This window comes from Pecten maximus, chromosome 1 (genome assembly GCF_902652985.1).
Source record: "Pecten maximus chromosome 1, xPecMax1.1, whole genome shotgun sequence".
Taxonomy (NCBI): domain Eukaryota; kingdom Metazoa; phylum Mollusca; class Bivalvia; order Pectinida; family Pectinidae; genus Pecten; species Pecten maximus.
Genome location: NC_047015.1, coordinates 5,842,076 through 5,861,404, shown reverse-complemented (window position 1 = coordinate 5,861,404; position 19,329 = coordinate 5,842,076). Strand labels below are relative to the sequence as shown.

General features: G+C 37.8%; 2 protein-coding genes across 2 annotated transcripts in view; one reads left to right on the top strand and one right to left on the bottom strand.

Annotated features, from left to right (window-relative positions):
- Positions 1-3,680: 3,680 nt before the first annotated feature.
- LOC117336911 lies at positions 3,681-4,706 on the top strand. Its single transcript, XM_033901389.1, has one exon. It carries the CDS (start codon positions 3,681-3,683, stop codon positions 4,704-4,706), a length of 1,026 nt encoding a protein of 341 aa, XP_033757280.1.
- Positions 4,707-6,214: 1,508 nt separating this feature from the next.
- The window catches only part of LOC117323210 (nose resistant to fluoxetine protein 6-like), a 37,880-nt gene continuing 24,765 nt past the window's right edge, over positions 6,215-19,329 (bottom strand). Inside the window, exons 11-15 of the mRNA XM_033878271.1 lie at positions 14,022-14,147; positions 9,534-9,660; positions 8,951-9,137; positions 8,230-8,372; positions 6,215-6,499 (exon numbers count right to left, since the gene is read on the bottom strand). Of these exons, the coding sequence (XP_033734162.1) occupies positions 6,380-6,499; positions 8,230-8,372; positions 8,951-9,137; positions 9,534-9,660; positions 14,022-14,147 (703 nt within the window). The 3' untranslated portion in view covers positions 6,215-6,379. The remainder of the gene's footprint in view (positions 6,500-8,229; positions 8,373-8,950; positions 9,138-9,533; positions 9,661-14,021; positions 14,148-19,329) is intronic.

Genomic DNA, 19,329 nt, shown 5'->3' with positions numbered 1-19,329 from the left:
GGCATTAGAATTCGCGAGGGAATTGAGGCATGATGGCTACGATCAGCTATGTAGAAAGCTATCAAAGCGATTTAGCAAGAAGGAACCTCCGACCTCAGCTCGAAGGCAGCTACAACTTCTGAGGCAAAAGGAGAATGAAACCCTTGCTGAGCTTTCCCAAAGGGTACATTTTCTTGCTATGGATGGACTTCCGGGAGCAGATGAAAAGACCATTGATCAAATAGCAGTGGAGGCATTCCTAAGGGCCTGCGACGATAAGGAAGCTGCAAGTACTGCTATTTCGAAAAACCTGTAGTCTATATATAAGGCACTGCAGTATGTAAAAGAGGATGTCAACAACAGGAAGTTGATATTTGGATCGCGCCCGTCCTATGGAATCCCGAAAGGTGAGCTTCGCCAGTGCAGATGTAGGTGATATTGATGATGACGCTGGACCCCCTAAAGTGCAGCAAGTGCAAAGTAGACAGTCGACATCAGAATTGTCAGAGGTTACATCGGTGCTGAAAGATCTTGTTGGAAAGTTGAGTTCCTTCAATTTGGGAGCCCCTAGAAATGGAAAAGAACCACGGTCAAAGAGTCCACCAGCATCTCCTAGAAGTCAATCTCCTAACTCTAAGGCTAACCGGAGATGTTACTCTTGCGGTGAATATGGACACTTCAAGGCTGACTGTGAAAAAAGATACAGTGATGGGGAACAGTCAAACTGGAATGGGCCATGTTAACTGACCGAACAGTGGTCCAAACAGATGAAGGTCAGATTGCAGACATTAAGGAGGTACTTGTGAAGGAAAAGAAAGTGGTCAGCCTTTATATTCCAGCGAAGGTATGCGGAAAAGGTATATCTTCTGTGGTTGACACCGCAGCTCAAGTGACCGTCATTAATATCAATCTCTTAAAGGAGCTGGATCCTAATTATTCAATATCGGAGAAAGTTGTTCTCGTTGGAGCAGGGCAAGGAATCTCGTATCATAAGACACACAATTAGAGACGTAACAATTCACCTTGGGAGTACAAGTATAATTTCTGACATATATGCAGCCCCAATTAATGACGAACTTTTACTGGGCATGGACATTCTCTCAAAACATGAATGTATTGTTGACTTGCGAGAAAACACTCTAGAGATAGGCGATTCTGTCGTCTACGGGACACTAAAACGAGGCAGGGAAGATGAAGATGTCGATATTTGCTGTGTTTTGTCTCATCAAAGGATTGTTCTCCCAGCGCACTCTGTAACTAGAACCAGTGCGTCTTTACAATCACCAATGACTGGTAGATTATTTGTAGTTGAGCCAAGTAAGCGGAATACATTTTTGATGTCTGCAGGTGTATATTTAGGAGGCAATAGTGATAATTTGCCAGTGACCTACATCAATGACTCTGATGAACCTGTGATTATTAGATGCGGACAAAGAATAGGTCAAGTTACTGTAGAAGAACATGTCAGTGCCAATGAAGAAGCAGGGCCTACCGCTGTAGGTTCATTGTCGATTAACCAGGTTAATTTCAACTCGACCGACCTTCCTTCCCACCTACAGGAGTTATTCGGAAGGTCTAGCATTGGACTAAGTGACACAGAATCTGAAAAGCTCAAACGTCTGCTTATTGAGTTCAGTGATGTTTTCTCAACTCATGATCTTGACATTGGATGTCTGAAGGGAGTGGAACACAGGATACATACAGGAAATGAGAACCCAGTTAAGCAGAAAATGCGGAGAACTCCATTCGGTTTCGAAGGGGAGGAGGAAAAACTTTTAAATAATCTCCTGGACGCTGGGATTATCAGGCCATCAGCTTCAAAATGGGCATCTGCTCCAGTCCTGGTCAGAAAGAAGGATGGATCTGTGCGGTGGTGTGTCGATTATCGTTGCTTAAATCAGAAAACAGTCAAGGATACCTTTCCACTACCCAACATTGCTGATTGTCTCGAAACCCTGGCTGGATCAAAATATTTCAGCACGCTAGATATGGCTTCAGGCTACTATCAAATACCCATTGCTGAGTCAGACAAAAGGAAGACAGCTTTTGTGACGAAACATGGATTGTTCGAGCACAACAAAATGGCGTTTGGGTTGTGCAACGCCCCGGCTACTTTCCAGCGAGCAATTCAGTTAGTTCTTAGAGGGTTGTTGTGGAAAAAGCTTTTGGCGTATCTAGATGATATCAATGCTATGGGGATTGATTTTGATGACCATTTCCAGAATTTGCAGGCAGTCTTTCAGCGTTTTCGATGTCACAATTTGAAATTCAAGCCTAAAAAGTGTCTGTTGGTTCAATCAGAATGTGACTTTCTCGGGAAGCACATCAGTCAGTCAGGCATTAGCATAGCTGAGGACAAGGTGGATCAAATTCGATGATGGCCAGTACCAACCTCATCAAAGGAAATGGAGAGGTTCCTATGATATGCTAACTATCACCGAGAACATGTTCCTGGTTACGCGCATATATCAAAATGCCTGTATGAACTTACAGGTTCTAAGTGTAAATTCCGGTGGGATGAGTCACATCAAGAGGCTTTCGACAAATTGAAGCGGGCCTTGACAACAGCCCCGTGTCTTTCATACCCAAACCATACTGAGACTTTTGTTTTGGATTCCGACGCTTCCGATGTTGCGGTTGGGGCTCAGTTATCTCAAATCCAGAATGACCAAGAAAGATTTATTTCATACAGCGGAAAAGTGCTCACTCCAGAGCAAAGAAAGTACTGCACAACCCGGAAGGAGTTGTTGGCCGTTGTAACGTTCACACGACATTTCAGGCGTTACCTTCTTGGAAGGCACTTTATTCTTCGGACTGATCACAACATCCTGATTTGGTTGACTCGATTTAAACATATCGAAGGTCAACTTGCTAGATTGCTAGAGGAACTAGCTCAGTACGATATGCAGATTGAACATAGAAAAGGGAAAGAACATTTGAATGCAGACGGGCTATCTCGTATTCCTGATACTATCGACCCGTGTAATCATTACCGGCCAGGTGTAAATCTGGAAACGCTTCCGTGTCATGGATGTAGCTACTGCAAACGGGCACATACTCAATGGTCAAGATTCGAAGAAGAAGTGGACAATGTGATCCCATTGGCTCAAGGTTTAAAATCCGAAATGGAAGATGTTGTTGCTTCAGTACAGCAATTGGGTCCTGATGTAAATTGGGTAGAAATCAAATCAGAGGATGATATGAGGAAAATGCAACTGGAGGATCCGGATTTAGGTTGTATAATACAGTGTTTAGAAAATATTTCGCCGGAAGAACATGAATTATACCTGACAAGTCCTGCTACTAAGCATTTGTGGCTCTCGAAGCATCAACTCAAATTATTAAATGGTGTATTGATGTACGTTTGGATGGACGGAGAAACCGAACGGATGCGCCTTGTAGTACCAAAAGCAATGCGAAAAGAGGTACTCTTCCATTGCCATGATTCAAAACTTTCAGTACATCTTGGATACGAGAAATCTTTGAAACGGCTTCGACAGTTCTACATGTGGTATAAAATGGCGGAAGATTGTAAAGGCTACATAAAGGCATGCGCAGTATGCAATGTGAACAAGAAATCTTGCCGAAAACCGAAAGCAGCTCTTCAAAGATACCACGCTGGTTATCCAATGTAGAGGATACACTTGGACATTCTAGGACCATTTACTCCGAGTGAATTGGGCAATTCACATGTATTAGTTATGATAGATCAATTCTCGAAATGGATAGAGTGTGTAGCGTTGCCGAACCAGTCAGCAGACCTGATCGCCCGAGAATTCTTCAGTCGCTTTGTTGTAACATTTTGGTGTCCTTTGGCTATTCATACCGACCAAAGCAGGAACTTTGATGGAAATATGTTCAGGAAAATCTGTGAAATACTTCAAATAACAAAGACACGAGCGACACCCTATCACCCGTCATCGAATGGACAGATTGAACGCTACAACCGGATGATTGCACAGATAATACGGTGTTACATAGAGGGAAAGATCAGACACTGGGATAAAGATCTGCCATCTCTAGTCATGGCACTACATGCCACAGAAAACAAATCCACCGGTTATACACCGAATCGTTTAATGCTGGGAAGGGAAGTCATGTTGCCAGCAGACATTATGATGGGAGTCAGCCAAGCTAACTTGGAGGATTTTGAACCAGTGGAGTGGGTGCAGAACTTAAACAGGGTCATGGCTGAGGCTCACCAATTTGCAAGACACCATCTCGAAAGCACCCAAGTTCGCCAGAAGAAGGACTATGATTTGAAATTGCGCGAACAAATGTACAGCCCCGGAGATACAGTGTACAAACTTGATGAGGCAACAGTTGTTGGACAAAGCCGGAAACTACGTCCTCCTTGGAAGGGACCTTATTTGGTGGTTGGAAGTGAACCTCCACTCTATATCCTCCAAGACAACAGAGGTCAAACGAAGAGGATACATCACGACAAGCTAAAGCTGTGTACCGATGGAACTGCTCCATTATGGCTAGCTCGGGCTAAGCACACACTTTCTGTCAAGGACAAGTCAACAAACAGTTTTGAGAAGGATGGCGCAAGTGGTCCAGATACTTCTACCGAAGTTCTTCATGACCAAGATCCAATTGACAATTCTTCGGATTGTGACCGCGAACAGTGCAGTACCGACGGAGAGTGTATGGACGCCGAAGTTGTGACTAGGCGTGGACGACAAGTGAAAAAACCAGCCTACTTGAATGACTATGTTCAGTAATATGCTTTATTCGTTTCGAAAACAAACTGTATAATTCATAAGTTTATATTTGAAGATAACTTTAATCTACTTAGAATTCTGTAGTTTTATGTAATGTCAAATATCAGTTGCTAATCTCTCGGTATCAATTTCAATTGGCATTATATCCAATCTTATAAAACGGGGAGGAATGTTGGGAATCTCGGAAGAGTTACTTCCCCTTGTGTGAGCTGCTTTCCTGTGGCGGGAGATGCGATTCGCTCTCTTCGACCCAAGCTATGCAACCAGCAGGACGTGTGGTAATTCCCCCTGTCATTTACTAAGTCGAATTAGAGCGTTTGGTGGCCTCTCCGGGTCTTTGTGAGCGGGGACGGCTACAATAGGGATCTGTGTGACCCTTTCTATGTTAAGTGTAGACTTGTTTAATTGTTGTTAACCTGTTACCGTAAATAAAGTCTGTTGAAATCTTGCATGTGCAGGCCCCTATTTCTGAAAATCTGAATGGCTGAAATATGTGTTGTTTATAATAAAGAGAATTTAGTCATATTTAAACTTTCTCTCTATACCTTCCTATGGAACGGAATTCAAGTAAATATTACACTATCCGTTATTGCATTCATGTGTGCAACATTAACATTGTGTTATGCGAATTGAACCTGATCATTTCCTTTATTATCATTCATGTATTCAGTGTTAAGATTGCATATTGCAGTTTGATTATTCCAGTCGTCAACATTGTCATTACGAGTTTGCATTGCGCAATCCGGTATTCGCTAGGTCAACATTCAGTATTGCATTATCGGCATTCGCGTTGACTTTGTGATTGTTGGCGATCTCATTCTTTAGTTCCTCATTATGCAGTATGGGGGCGCTGCGGTGTTTTATGCTACTTCACTTAATGTTCCGTATAAAAGGTCATATATAGGGAAGGTAACTTCACTTAATGTTCCATATATAAGGTCGTATAAAGGGATGCTAACTTTATATACGGAACATTAAGTGAGGGTGGGTTTTAGATAAAAGGTTTGGGTTTAAGAGTGGTTAATACATAAAGAATTCGGGTTGAAGGGTGGTTGTTGAGACATACTATCATTTTTATATGGTCTAAGCTTTGTGCTGATCGGTTAGAATTCCGGATTATTGTCGTGCAAATCGTCTTGGAACACAGACAATGGAGTTGATGGACAATGTCCCCAGTGTGGTGAAGCCATATCGACTTTTTAAAATTGTGTTCTCAATTTTAGAGTGACCTTTATCCAACGCTCGTCCTACGTTACAATCTGTATGCTTGATATTTTATATGGCCTTTTTTTGTTTTGAGATAAACTTTGTGTTGGTCAGTTTTTCAAATAATCAACTAGATGTATAATTCAAAAGTTGTCTGATATCTATTTAAAACATGTGTGTCTCATTATATATCGAAATACCTACAGCGCCATGCTATCTTTATGGGTTCAATTTGTTGCAAGGTTAATAGAAATACTGCACGATTAAAGCTTTTTCAGCAAAATAAAAAATAAAAGTGTAGGTGTCAAAGAGCGGGTATTTTAATGATAAATCACTACAAAATACGTAAAATTAAACTGTCAAAGATAGACGTATTATCATCGCATTCCTGACATGACGGACAGCACTTCGAATCCTCTTGATAAACTATTACTTCTAATATTCTTTTCCCGAAATGTGTGTATGTTTTATTTTTTGCCTCGTCGGAAGATGACTTTCTCCAAGGCCATCATTGGAGCCTCGAAAGCCAAGGAGGCGACAATGGACACCAGGAGCGATAGTAATAATGTTCCAAGGAAAATGAAAGTCTGAAAAACGAACATTTGTAATGCTGAAATGATATTTCTGTAATAATATTCAATACATATTATAGTGATCAGACTTACATGCAAAAAAAGTGATTAGTTTCCAAGTCACATCTAAGTTAAACGCCACTGGGTAATTACGATGTATGTACATACAATAATAAATATCTACATTGAGTATTTACACTGAGTATCAGATGTCTGTGTTGATATTTACACTGAGTATTTACACGGAGTATTATCACTGAGTATTTACACGGAGTATTTACACTGAGTATTTACACTCAGTATCTACACTGAGTATCTACACTGAGTATTTACACTGAGTATTTACACTGAGTACTTACATTAAGTATAAGAGATCTGTGTTGATATCTACACTGAGTATATACACTGAGTATTTACATTGAGTATTTACACTAAGTATTTACACTAAGTATTTACACGGAGTATTTACACTGAGTATTTACACGGAGTATTTACACTGAGTATTTACACTAAGTATTTACACTGAGTATTTACACTGAGTATCTACACTGAGTATTTACACTGAGTATTTACACTGAGTATTTACACTGAGTATCTACACTGAGTATCAGATGTCTGTGTTGATATTTACACTGAGTATCTACAGTGAGTATTTACACTGAGTATCAGATGTTTGTGTTATTATCTACACTGAGTATTTACACTAAGTATTTACACTGAGTATCTACACTGAATATTTACACTAAGTATCAGAGGTCTGTGTTAATATCTACACTGAGTATTTACACTAAGTATTTACACTGAGTATCTACACTGAATATTTACACTGAGTATCAGAGGTCTCTGTTAACATCTACACTGAGTATTTACACTAAGTATCAGATATCTGTGTTATTATCTACACTGTGTATTTACACTGAGTATCAGAGGTCTCTGTTAACATCTACACTGAGTGTTTACACTGAGTATTTACACTAAGTATCAGAGGTCTGTGTTGATATCTACACTGAGTGTTTACACTGAGTATTTACACTGAGTATTTACATTGAGTATTTACACTGAGTATCTACAGTGAGTATTTACACTGAGTATCTACACTGAGTATTTACACTGAGTATCTACACTGAGTATTTACACTGAGTATCTACACTGAGTATCTACACTGAGTATTTACACTGAGTATTTACACTGAGTATCTACACTGAGTATCTACAGTGAGTATTTACACTGAGTATCAGAGGTCTGTGTTGATATCTACACTGAGTATTTACACTGAGTATTTACACTGAGTATCTACACTGAGTATTTACACTGAGTATCAGAGGTCTGTGTTGATATCTACACTGAGTATTTACACTGAGTATCAGAGGTCTGTGTTGATATCTACACTGAGTATTTACACTAAGTATTTACACTGAGTATCAGAGGTCTGTGTTATTATCTACACTGAGTATTTACACTGAGTATTTACACTGAGTATCTACACTGAGTATTTACACTGAGTATTTACACTGAGTATCAGAGGTCTGTGTTGATATCTACACTGAGTATTTACAATGAGTATCTACACTGAGTATTTACACTGAGTATTTACACTGAGTATCAGAGATCTGTGTTGATATATATGTGTATGACAGTTTTTACAGTATACATAAACAAATATATTTTTAAACTGGTTGAACCGATTGTTATATATATCTTTTAGGATAATTTTGTCGTTTTCGGTTTAAATGAATGATACTTACGAATTCCAAAGTCGTGCCATAAATTGGTTGGCGCAAGCTTTGCAGGTAATGCTGTAGAACGAGTATGTGTGTCAGATAGATACAATAGCTAAGTCTACCGAGGGGGACGAACAGCTTCCACGACAGAAAGTCGTTAACGATACCTAGGAAAACATGAGGTTGTAATATACAATAGTTCAGTCTACCGAGGGGGACGAACAGCTTCCACGACAGAAAGTCGTTAACGATACCTAGGAAAACATGAGGTTGTAATATATAATAGTTCAGTCTACCGAGGGGGACGAACAGCTTCCACGACAGAAAGTCGTTAACGATACCTAGGAAAACATGAGGTTGTAATATACAATAGTTCAGTCTACCGAGGGGGACGAACAGCTTCCACGATAGAAAGTCGTTAACGATACCTTGTAAAACATTAGGTTGTAATATACAATAGTTCAGTCTACCGAGGGGGACGAACAGCTTCCACGACAGAAAGTCGTTAACGATACAAGAAATAATGATTCGGCAGAACAAGAACATGTTTGTTTGGTTACTGCTCAGATTCTGATGATCTAAGCAGCAGTGATGTTCTTACATCTTTATTATCTTAACTTTTAAAAAAAACTTCTAAAAAGAAACATCCAAGTTAGATATTTAAATTTCTATACTCGTTTTGAAAAGTACAACTGTACATCTATAAGAGCTAGTCGATAGTTTAGAAAAGCAGTAAATGTGTTACCTCCATTTCCCGTGACACAGGCAAAGATAACCCAGCAAACACACATTCCCCACACGGAGCGATGCACGGCGTTGTAGAGGGCGTTTACACCGTTACTCCAGCTATGTCCATTGACGGGACCGTTAATTCCGTACACCACCAGACACGCGGCCACGGCTATGGCGATCCAAATCAACACATTCATGCCCTGTTATGATATAATGTAAGGGATAGACAAACTAAGAGGACTCTTGACCTGCATTTGGTTTATTTCTAGTGTGGATTAGATATGTCCAATGTTCTTAGCGGCTTGAAATTCGAAATGGACATCAAATCAAGTCTGTGTTACCGGATCAGATTGACCAATTTGCGTTTCAGAACTGAATATGGATATGAATGAAGGTATTACGTGTTGAGAGATACATACTCGTCTCTTATATTTGCCAAAAACGCACAGAAAGTTCTTATAAACAACTTGATATTCCTAAACTGGATTACCTGGCACAGTACCATCTCTAAGCTAGACTGTGCTCAAGTCTATTTCAACAAAACTACACCAGAAAACTCAGACCAGATTACAACGTATTATAATCCATAAACTAACCTTTGGTATTTTGAATTTGCCATCAGTGCGGTAGATGATGTACCCGGTTACTATGCCAACGATATAAGGTCCCATGCGACACCAAGGAACAATATAGTAGTCGTAAAAGTAGTGATCCAAATTTATCCTGAAATTATACAACATTTACTGTTAAATAACAATACAGTGTAATCACAAAACCCATACGTTTTGAAGATGGAGATTGTCACCTAAACTGACAGGGATATTGTCACTATCAATCTGTCACATAAACTGACGGGGATATTGTCACTATAAAACTGTCACATAAACTGACGGGGATATTGTCACTATAAAACTGTCACATAACTGACGGGGATATTGTCACTATAAAACTGTCACATAAACTGACGGGGATAGTGTCACTATAAAACTGTCACATAAACTGACGGGGATATTGTCACTATAAAACTGTCACATAAACTGACGGGGATATTGTCACTATAAAACTGTCACATAAACTGACGGGGATATTGTCACTATAAAACTGTCACATAAACTGACGGGGATATTGTCACTATAAAACTGTCACATTAAACTGACGGGGATATTGTCACTATAAAACTGTCAATAAACTGACGGGGATATTGTCACTATAAAACTGTCACATTAACTGACGGGGATATTGTCACTATAAAACTGTCACATAAACTGACGGGGATATTGTCACTATAAAACTGTCACATAAACTGACGGGGATATTGTCACTATAAAACTGTCACATAAACTGACGGGGATATTGTCACTATAAAACTGTCACATAAACTGACGGGATATTGTCACTATAAAACTGTCACATAAACTGACGGGGATATTGTCACTATAAAACTGTCACATAAACTGACGGGGATATTGTCACTATAAAACTGTCACATAAACTGACGGGGATATTGTCACTATAAAACTGTCACATAAACTGACGGGGATATTGTCACTATAAAACTGTCACATAAACTGACGGGGATATTGTCACTATAAAACTGTCACATAAACTGACGGGGATATTGTCACTATAAAACTGTCACATAAACTGACGGGGATATTGTCACTATAAAACTGTCACATAAACTGACGGGGATATTGTCACTATAAAACTGTCACATTAACTGACGGGGATATTGTCACTATAAAACTGTCACATAAACTGACGGGGATATTGTCACTATAAAACTGTCACATTAACTGACGGGGATATTGTCACTATAAAACTGTCAAATAAACTGACGGGGATATTGTCACTATAAAACTGTCACATCAACTGACGGGGATATTGTCACTATAAAACTGTCACATTAACTGACGGGGATATTGTCACTATAAAACTGTCACATAAACTGACGGGGATATTGTCACTATAAAACTGTCACATTAACTGACGGGGATATTGTCACTATAAAACTGTCACATAAACTGACGGGGATATTGTCACTATAAAACTGTCACATTAAACTGACGGGGATATTGTCACTATAAAACTGTCACATAAACTGACGGGGATATTGTCACTATAAAACTGTCACATAAACTGACGGGGATATTGTCACTATAAAACTGTCACATAAACTGACGGGGATATTGTCACTATAAAACTGTCACATAACTGACGGGGATATTGTCACTACAAAACTGTCACATAAACTGACGGGGATATTGTCACTATAAAACTGTCACATAATCTGACGGGGATATTGTCACTATAAAACTGTCACATAATCTGACGGGGATATTGTCACTATAAAACTGTCACATAAACTGACGGGGATATTGTCACTATAAAACTGTCACATAACTGACGGGGATATTGTCACTATAAAACTGTCACATAAACTGACGGGGATATTGTCACTATAAAACTGTCACATAAACTGACGGGGATATTGTCACTATAAAACTGTCACATAAACTGACGGGGATATTGTCACTATAAAACTGTCACATAAACTGACGGGGATATTGTCACTATAAAACTGTCACATAAACTGACGGGGATATTGTCACTATAAAACTGTCACATAAACTGACGGGGATATTGTCACTATAAAACTGTCACATAAACTGACGGGGATATTGTCACTATAAAACTGTCACATAAACTGACGGGGATATTGTCACTATAAAACTGTCACATTAACTGACGGGGATATTGTCACTATAAAACTGTCACATAAACTGACGGGGATATTGTCACTATAAAACTGTCACATAAACTGACGGGGATATTGTCACTATAAAACTGTCACATAAACTGACGGGGATATTGTCACTATAAAACTGTCACATAAACTGACGGGGATATTGTCACTATAAAACTGTCACATCAACTGACGGGGATATTGTCACTATAAAACTGTCACATAAACTGACGGGGATATTGTCACTATAAAACTGTCACATAAACTGACGGGGATATTGTCACTATAAAACTGTCACATAAACTGACGGGGATATTGTCACTATAAAACTGTCACATAACTGACGGGGATATTGTCACTACAAAACTGTCACATAAACTGACGGGGATATTGTCACTACAAAACTGTCACTTAAACTGACGGGGATATTGTCACTATAAAACTGTCACATTAAACTGACGGGGATATTGTCACTATAAAACTGTCACATAAACTGACGGGGATATTGTCACTATAAAACTGTCACATAAACTGACGGGGATATTGTCACTATAAAACTGTCACATTAACTGACGGGGATATTGTCACTATAAAACTGTCACATAAACTGACGGGGATATTGTCACTATAAAACTGTCACATAAACTGACGGGGATATTGTCACTATAAAACTGTCACATTAACTGACGGGGATATTGTCACTATAAAACTGTCACATAAACTGACGGGGATATTGTCACTATAAAACTGTCACATAAACTGACGGGGATATTGTCACTATAAAACTGTCACATAAACTGACGGGGATATTGTCACTATAAAACTGTCACATAAACTGACGGGGATATTGTCACTATAAAACTGTCACATACACTGACGGGGATATTGTCACTATAAAACTGTCACATAAACTGACGGGGATATTGTCACTATAAAACTGTCACATAACTGACGGGGATATTGTCACTATAAAACTGTCACATAAACTGACGGGGATATTGTCACTATAAAACTGTCACATAACTGACGGGGATATTGTCACTATAAAACTGTCACATAACTGACGGGGATATTGTCACTATAAAACTGTCACATAAACTGACGGGGATATTGTCACTATAAAACTGTCACATAAACTGACGGGGATATTGTCACTATAAAACTGTCACATAACTGACGGGGATATTGTCACTATAAAACTGTCACATAAACTGACGGGGATATTGTCACTATAAAACTGTCACATTAACTGACGGGGATATTGTCACTATAAAACTGTCACCTAAACTGACGGGGATATTGTCACTATAAAACTGTGACATAAACTGACGGGGATATTGTCACTATAAAACTGTGACATTTACTGACGGGGATATTGTCACTATAAAACTGTCAAATAAACTGACGTGGATCTTGTCACTTTAAAACTGTCACATTAACTGACGTGGATCTTGTCACTTTAAAACTGTCACATTAACTGACGGGGATATTGTCACTATAAAACTGTCACATAAACTGACGGGGATATTGTCACTATAAAACTATCACATAAACTGACGGGGATATTGTCACTATAAAACTGTCACATCAACTGACGGGGATATTGTCACTATAAAATTGTCACATAAACTGACGGGGATATTGTCACTATAAAATTGTCACATAAACTGACGGGGATATTGTCACAATAAAACTGTCACATAATCTAACGGGGATATTGTCACTACAAAACTGACACATAAACTGACGGGGATATTGTCACTACAAAACTGTCACTTAAACTTACGGGAATATTGTCACTTTAAAACTGTCACATTAACTGACGGGGATATTGTCACTATCAAACTGTCACATAAACTTACGGGAATATTGTCACTATCAAACTGTCAAATAAACTGACGTGGATATTGTCACTATAAAACTGTCACATTAACTGACGGGGATATTGTCACTATACAACTGTCACATAAACTGAAAGCGATATTGTCACCATAAAACTGTCAAATAAACTGACGTGGATATTGTCACTATAAAACTGTCACATAAACTGACGTGGATATTGTCACTATAAAACTGTCACCTAAACTAAAGGGGATATTGGTACTATAAAACTTGTTTGAAGACATGTACGTTGAAAAATGTACAAAGCTTACTCCTGCACAAAAATTATGAAAATTTAAAGCTAGAGATTTGCAGGAACTGCCAGTTTTTAAGGAACTATTTGAATATCAAGGAGTAAAATGACGAACCTAAGCACTGGCGAACTACTGACTGAGTGTTTAAATAACTAATTGACCAGTTACAGCAGTATAGTGTGTATATATGTACTACTACTGACATCATTTGTGTGAAGTCACCAGTATACATGGACGGATATAGCTCGTAGTGTCCTGATATAACTCCGGTAGCTATTGTGATCCCCAATAAGGCCAAAGCATTGACAAAAAGTCCAATCTTCTTGGAGCTGCAACAATACAAAGAAGACAAAACGTGACGTTCTGCTAAAAATCAGGCCAAATGCAACATATTTATAAATGGTAGGTCAAGGATGACATGCTTATAAATAATAGGTCAAGTGTAACATATTGATAAATAGTAGGTAAAGGGTGACATTTTAACAAATAGTAGGTCAAGTTCGACATGTTAATAAAAGGTAGTTCAAGGGTGACATAATTATAAATGGTTGATCAAGGGTGACATATTAATAAATGGTAAGTCAAGGGTGACATATTAATAAACGGTAGGTCAAGGATGACATATTAATAAACGGTAGGTCAAGGGTGACATATTAATAGATGGTGGGTCAAGTGTGACATATTATTAAATGGTAGGTCAAGGGTGACATATCAATATATGATAAGTCATGTGTAACATGTATAGCATATTAATAAACGGTAGGTCAAGGGTGACATATCAATAAACGGTAGGTCAAGGGTAACATATTAATAAATGGTAAGTCAAGGGTGACATATTAATTAATGGTTGGTCAAGGGTGACATATTAATAAACGGTAGGTCAAGGGTGCCATATTAATAGATGGTGGGTCAAGGGTGACATATTAATAAATGGTAGGTCAAGGGTGACATATTAATAAATGGTAGGTCAAGGGCGACATATTGACAAATGGTTGGTCAGGGGCGACATATTAATTAATGGTAGGTCAAGTGTAACATATTAATAAATGATAGGTCAAGGGTGACAATTTAATAGATTGTAAGTTAAGGGTGACAGTTTAATATATGGTGGGTCAAGGGTGACATATAAATAAATGGTAGGTCAAGGGTAACATATTAATAGAGGTAGGTCAAGTATAACATATTAATAAATGGTGTTAAGTATTACATATTAATAAATGGTAGGTCAAGTGTAACATATTAATAAATGGTAGGTCAAGGGTGACATACATGTATTAATAGATGGTAGGTCAAGTATAACATATTAATAAATGGTAGGTAAAGTGTAACATATTAATAAATGGTAGGTCATGTGTGATATATCATTAGATGGTTGGTCAAGGGTGACATATCAATATATGATAAGTCATTTGTAACATGTATAGCATATTAATAAATGGTAGGTCAAGTGTGACATATAGATAAACGGTAGGTCAAATGTCACATATTAATAGATGGTGGGTCAGCTTCCGGTATGACGACCAGCTGAACAGTCGTGGTGAGGATCACCTCCGTTATTATTTCAACTCTACTACAGTTATATGCAAGTATTTTAGCATAATTTTTGATGTAGCGTGTTACTAAAGAACTGTCTTATGTGAAGATCTGCCTGGTTTGATAAAAAAAAATATTCAAATAGATATTTGGACACCTTCAATACCTGTAAAGAGTGTGCTATATATAACTTTCACCCGTACGTGCACCTGTATAGAACGTACACGTGTCATTAGCTCGTGCGCTTTTCTGAATACGACAAGTACGTACTATTATGTCCAGTATGGAGACAAGTCAACCCCCTATGCCAGACTATAAGTGCGAAAACTTCTCTGATATTTCTGAGTGTTTTAAAAATCTCCACTGCTCCTTCTCTCAAGAATTGACAAATGTCCGTAAGGGCCTGAGTGAACTGAAGGAAAAAGTGGATGTCCTCGACTCAGCTGCTACATGGGTAAACTCCGAAATTAATGATATTCACAGCAAACATCTTCCATCCATAAGAGACAAAATCAATGATGAAAGGAACGAACGGTTGGCTTTGGAACTTTGGGGGAGGAAGTGGAACCTCGTGGTGAGGGGGTTATCTGGAAATATTAGAGAACTGCCCAAAGACACAGATAAAAAAACTCCGTGACTTCCTCATTGATGAGCTAAAGCTTGAACGTGGTTATGTAAAGTCAATTTTAATACAAGCCATTCATAGACTTCCATCAGGTGAGGAGGGTACAAGGAATGTTATAGTTCGATTTATGTCCCTTATTGACAGGGACACGGTTCTCAGTCAGGCCCTGAAAATTCTCAAAGCTGGTTGCGGATTGGTAGTAGTAACGGATCTGCCACCAGAGTTATCTAAACGTAGAGGAGAGCTACTGAAGCAAAGAGCATTAATGTCCCAAGAGAAAAAGAAAAAAACGCGCCTAATTTACAGCAAGGAGGCCCCATTCTTGAAGCTTGTGACAAGAGACTAGATATGTGATCAGACTGACAGTGTTGCTGACGTGGACCTATAACCCTATACTTATGAACATTGATAATAATCCTAAGAAATGATATATCATCTTTAAGTAAACTTGTATGTCTATAGGTAGTGCATTGTCAGTATACATGTATATGAGTTACATGTAGTAATATATGATACATGTATAGGCTTACACACTTGTATCATAATAACATCATGAGACTTTATCAGATAGATATAGTCCATTTTCTTATCTTCAATAAGTTTTTTTTCATTGATTATATCTGATTATATTATATATATATATATATATATCAGTTTCTTCAACTTGCTTTCTTGTGTAGACCTTATAATGTCTGAGATCTTGAATAACTGTCCGAGATTGTTTAGATCAAGGACGTGTATATTAATATATGTACGTCATTGTGCAATTCTTTCTACATACTTGGGGTAGTTGTCCGGTGACTGACCGGGTATTAGCTTTTAAATACATATTTCTCGTGATCTGACTGCATCTTACTAAAGTAACAACATATCATTCACATGTTTACTGATATCATCATAGTGTAGTCAGTTTGACCATACTAATAAGTTTCTTCTCATTATCAGCGATTGTATAAGTTCTCAAGTATCTTTTAGGCGCGAAATGCAGCTTAGTATTTGCTGTGTTATAAAAAGCTATCCACTTACATTACGTACACCGCTCTACCTTGATTTGGTTATCGGGTATTTTAACCTGATCATTAACAAACAATTATTTTGACTAGTATAACCTGTTTCCGGTATTGACGGTTCTAAGTGCGTATACTACTCGTGTTATGAATTCGAAGTAAACATGTGGATGGTGCACTGACAGAATCACGGTGTAAGTTTGATTTGCTTTACTAATACTGTATGTCATATATTAAATGAATATTGATTGCCCTGAAGTGATATGACTGTATCCAGAATTGCTTCTTATTCTTATAATTCAATTTTGTATTTCTCTGATCTCGATCACCTGACATTAAGCTAACTGGGATCCACCTGTGAACGAGTCAGTTATTTAGTTATGATTTAAGAAAAAACAAATAAGCTTTCAGATGTTTTTTACTTCATGTTTCCCTTGTCTATATCTATATTTTGCAAATATAAAATCGACATCATGCAATCATTGCTGCATTCCTCTATATTTAAGCTAATCTGTAATCATGATGGGATGATTGTTGGTGACTTGACCATGTCTATAGTTTGCTATGTTTTAAAGGCAAAGTGGTGTCGGTGGACACAATGGACAATTGTTGCCTGCAACTCGTGGCTGGTAGATATGAACTGGTTACCAACTTTCCTCCTAGGAGGATTGGCTATGAAATTTACTCTTATTAGCGTTTTATATACTGTAATCGCTATATTCAATAACCATATAGTAAAGTTAATATAAAAAAAAACATTTGCAGGTGAAAGTCATTGTGTTGAAATTATAGTAATTCTCAGACTCCTTATAAAAACATGTATATAAATTACCTCCCTTCCCCTGCCTATAATGATGTCGGCGATGTTCTCCCTTTTCTCATTTACTTCAATGAAACCCTACTTTTCATACATGCACATCAAATTACTTTACTCTAATACTTAAAATTTTCTTGTGATAATATATATACATGGAGGAGACCGGTTATACCATCTACCTGTCCATAGATTTGTATTGTGTTTTATGTAACTACTATTTTGTTCTTTTTGTTTAGTGTTATTGTTCTTTGTAAGTGAATGAATGTGTGAGTGAGTTCTTAGTGTGTACAAATATGTATCTGTATTACATACTAGTTTTCATTTTTGGGTCTGGCATTGATATGTTATGGTTCCACTTAACTATTGACCAATTCTATTTTGGAGAATTATTCCATTAATTGTAATTATTTCTGTTTTGATATAACTAATAATACTATACTACCGTCTATTCAGTAACCAATAGTGCTTTTTCTAGCAATATATCATTAATTTTAGTATCTAAATATGGAACATAACATCTTTCTGCCAGGTCCAACCGGAATATCTTCAGAAGAAGACTTATATAGGCCTAGCCTGTTGTCTTATTCTTTTGACAATACTGTATTTTATATGTGTATTGTTAATAAAATATTTTGAAATGAAATGGTGGGTCAAGGGCGACACATTAATAAATGGTAGGTCAAGGGTGACGTATTAATAGATAGTGGGTCAAGTGTGACATATTGTTAAATGGTAGGTCAAGTGTGATATATTGATCAATGGTAGGCCATGCGTGACATTTAAAAATAGTAGGTCTTGTGTAATGATTTTCATACTAGTTAAATAGCAATTGTGATACATACAAATGGGAGATGGACAAAACTGTTTCTGTTTTTCAATATGAACATTTGAGAGAATTTGTAGTTGGACACAGAGCTTTTTCAGTTAGATAAGAGTGTAACAAACATGAAAACAGACAAATATGCACAATTTACTTACAAATAAAGAGGCACTAGAAGGAGTGGGCTCACCACGTAAAACTGCATGTCATTGGCCAGATACCACGCCAAAGTGAAACACTGAAAACAAAAATAATCACTGGCATTATACTGATCAGTATTATATTTGGTACAGAGAATAGTCAAGAGAGATACCTTTGTTTGCTGCTTACTTACCATTTCCCTCCTCCTGTAGACATTGTTGATATAGAGGAGATTTGTCCACCAGGTATCTTTACAAAAGGGCTCAATTCCCTCTTTAGCCCAGAAGGGTCCGTCACCGAAATAACGGAAGAGTGAAACATCGAAAAATAGCACCAACATGTAAGCTGGTGTTAGCCTGTAAACGCCAAAATATGAAAAGTAGTCAGCTTTAATCTAGTTAGCTTTAATCTCATAAAATGAAGTTTTCTCTGTCAGGCGGGTTATATCAAAGTTAATACTAATAATCATTTTGTCCCGATATACGGCAAGTATACCACTACTCGGCTGATCTAGGCATGTGATTCGCTTCCATCATTGTCCACGGGACATTTCTGGTGAATCGGTTTG

Excerpts from the sequence above, each read along its gene's own strand:
- LOC117336911 (XM_033901389.1), top strand. The coding sequence starts at position 3,681 with ATGATAGATCAATTCTCGAAATGGATAGAGTGTGTAGCGTTGCCGAAC.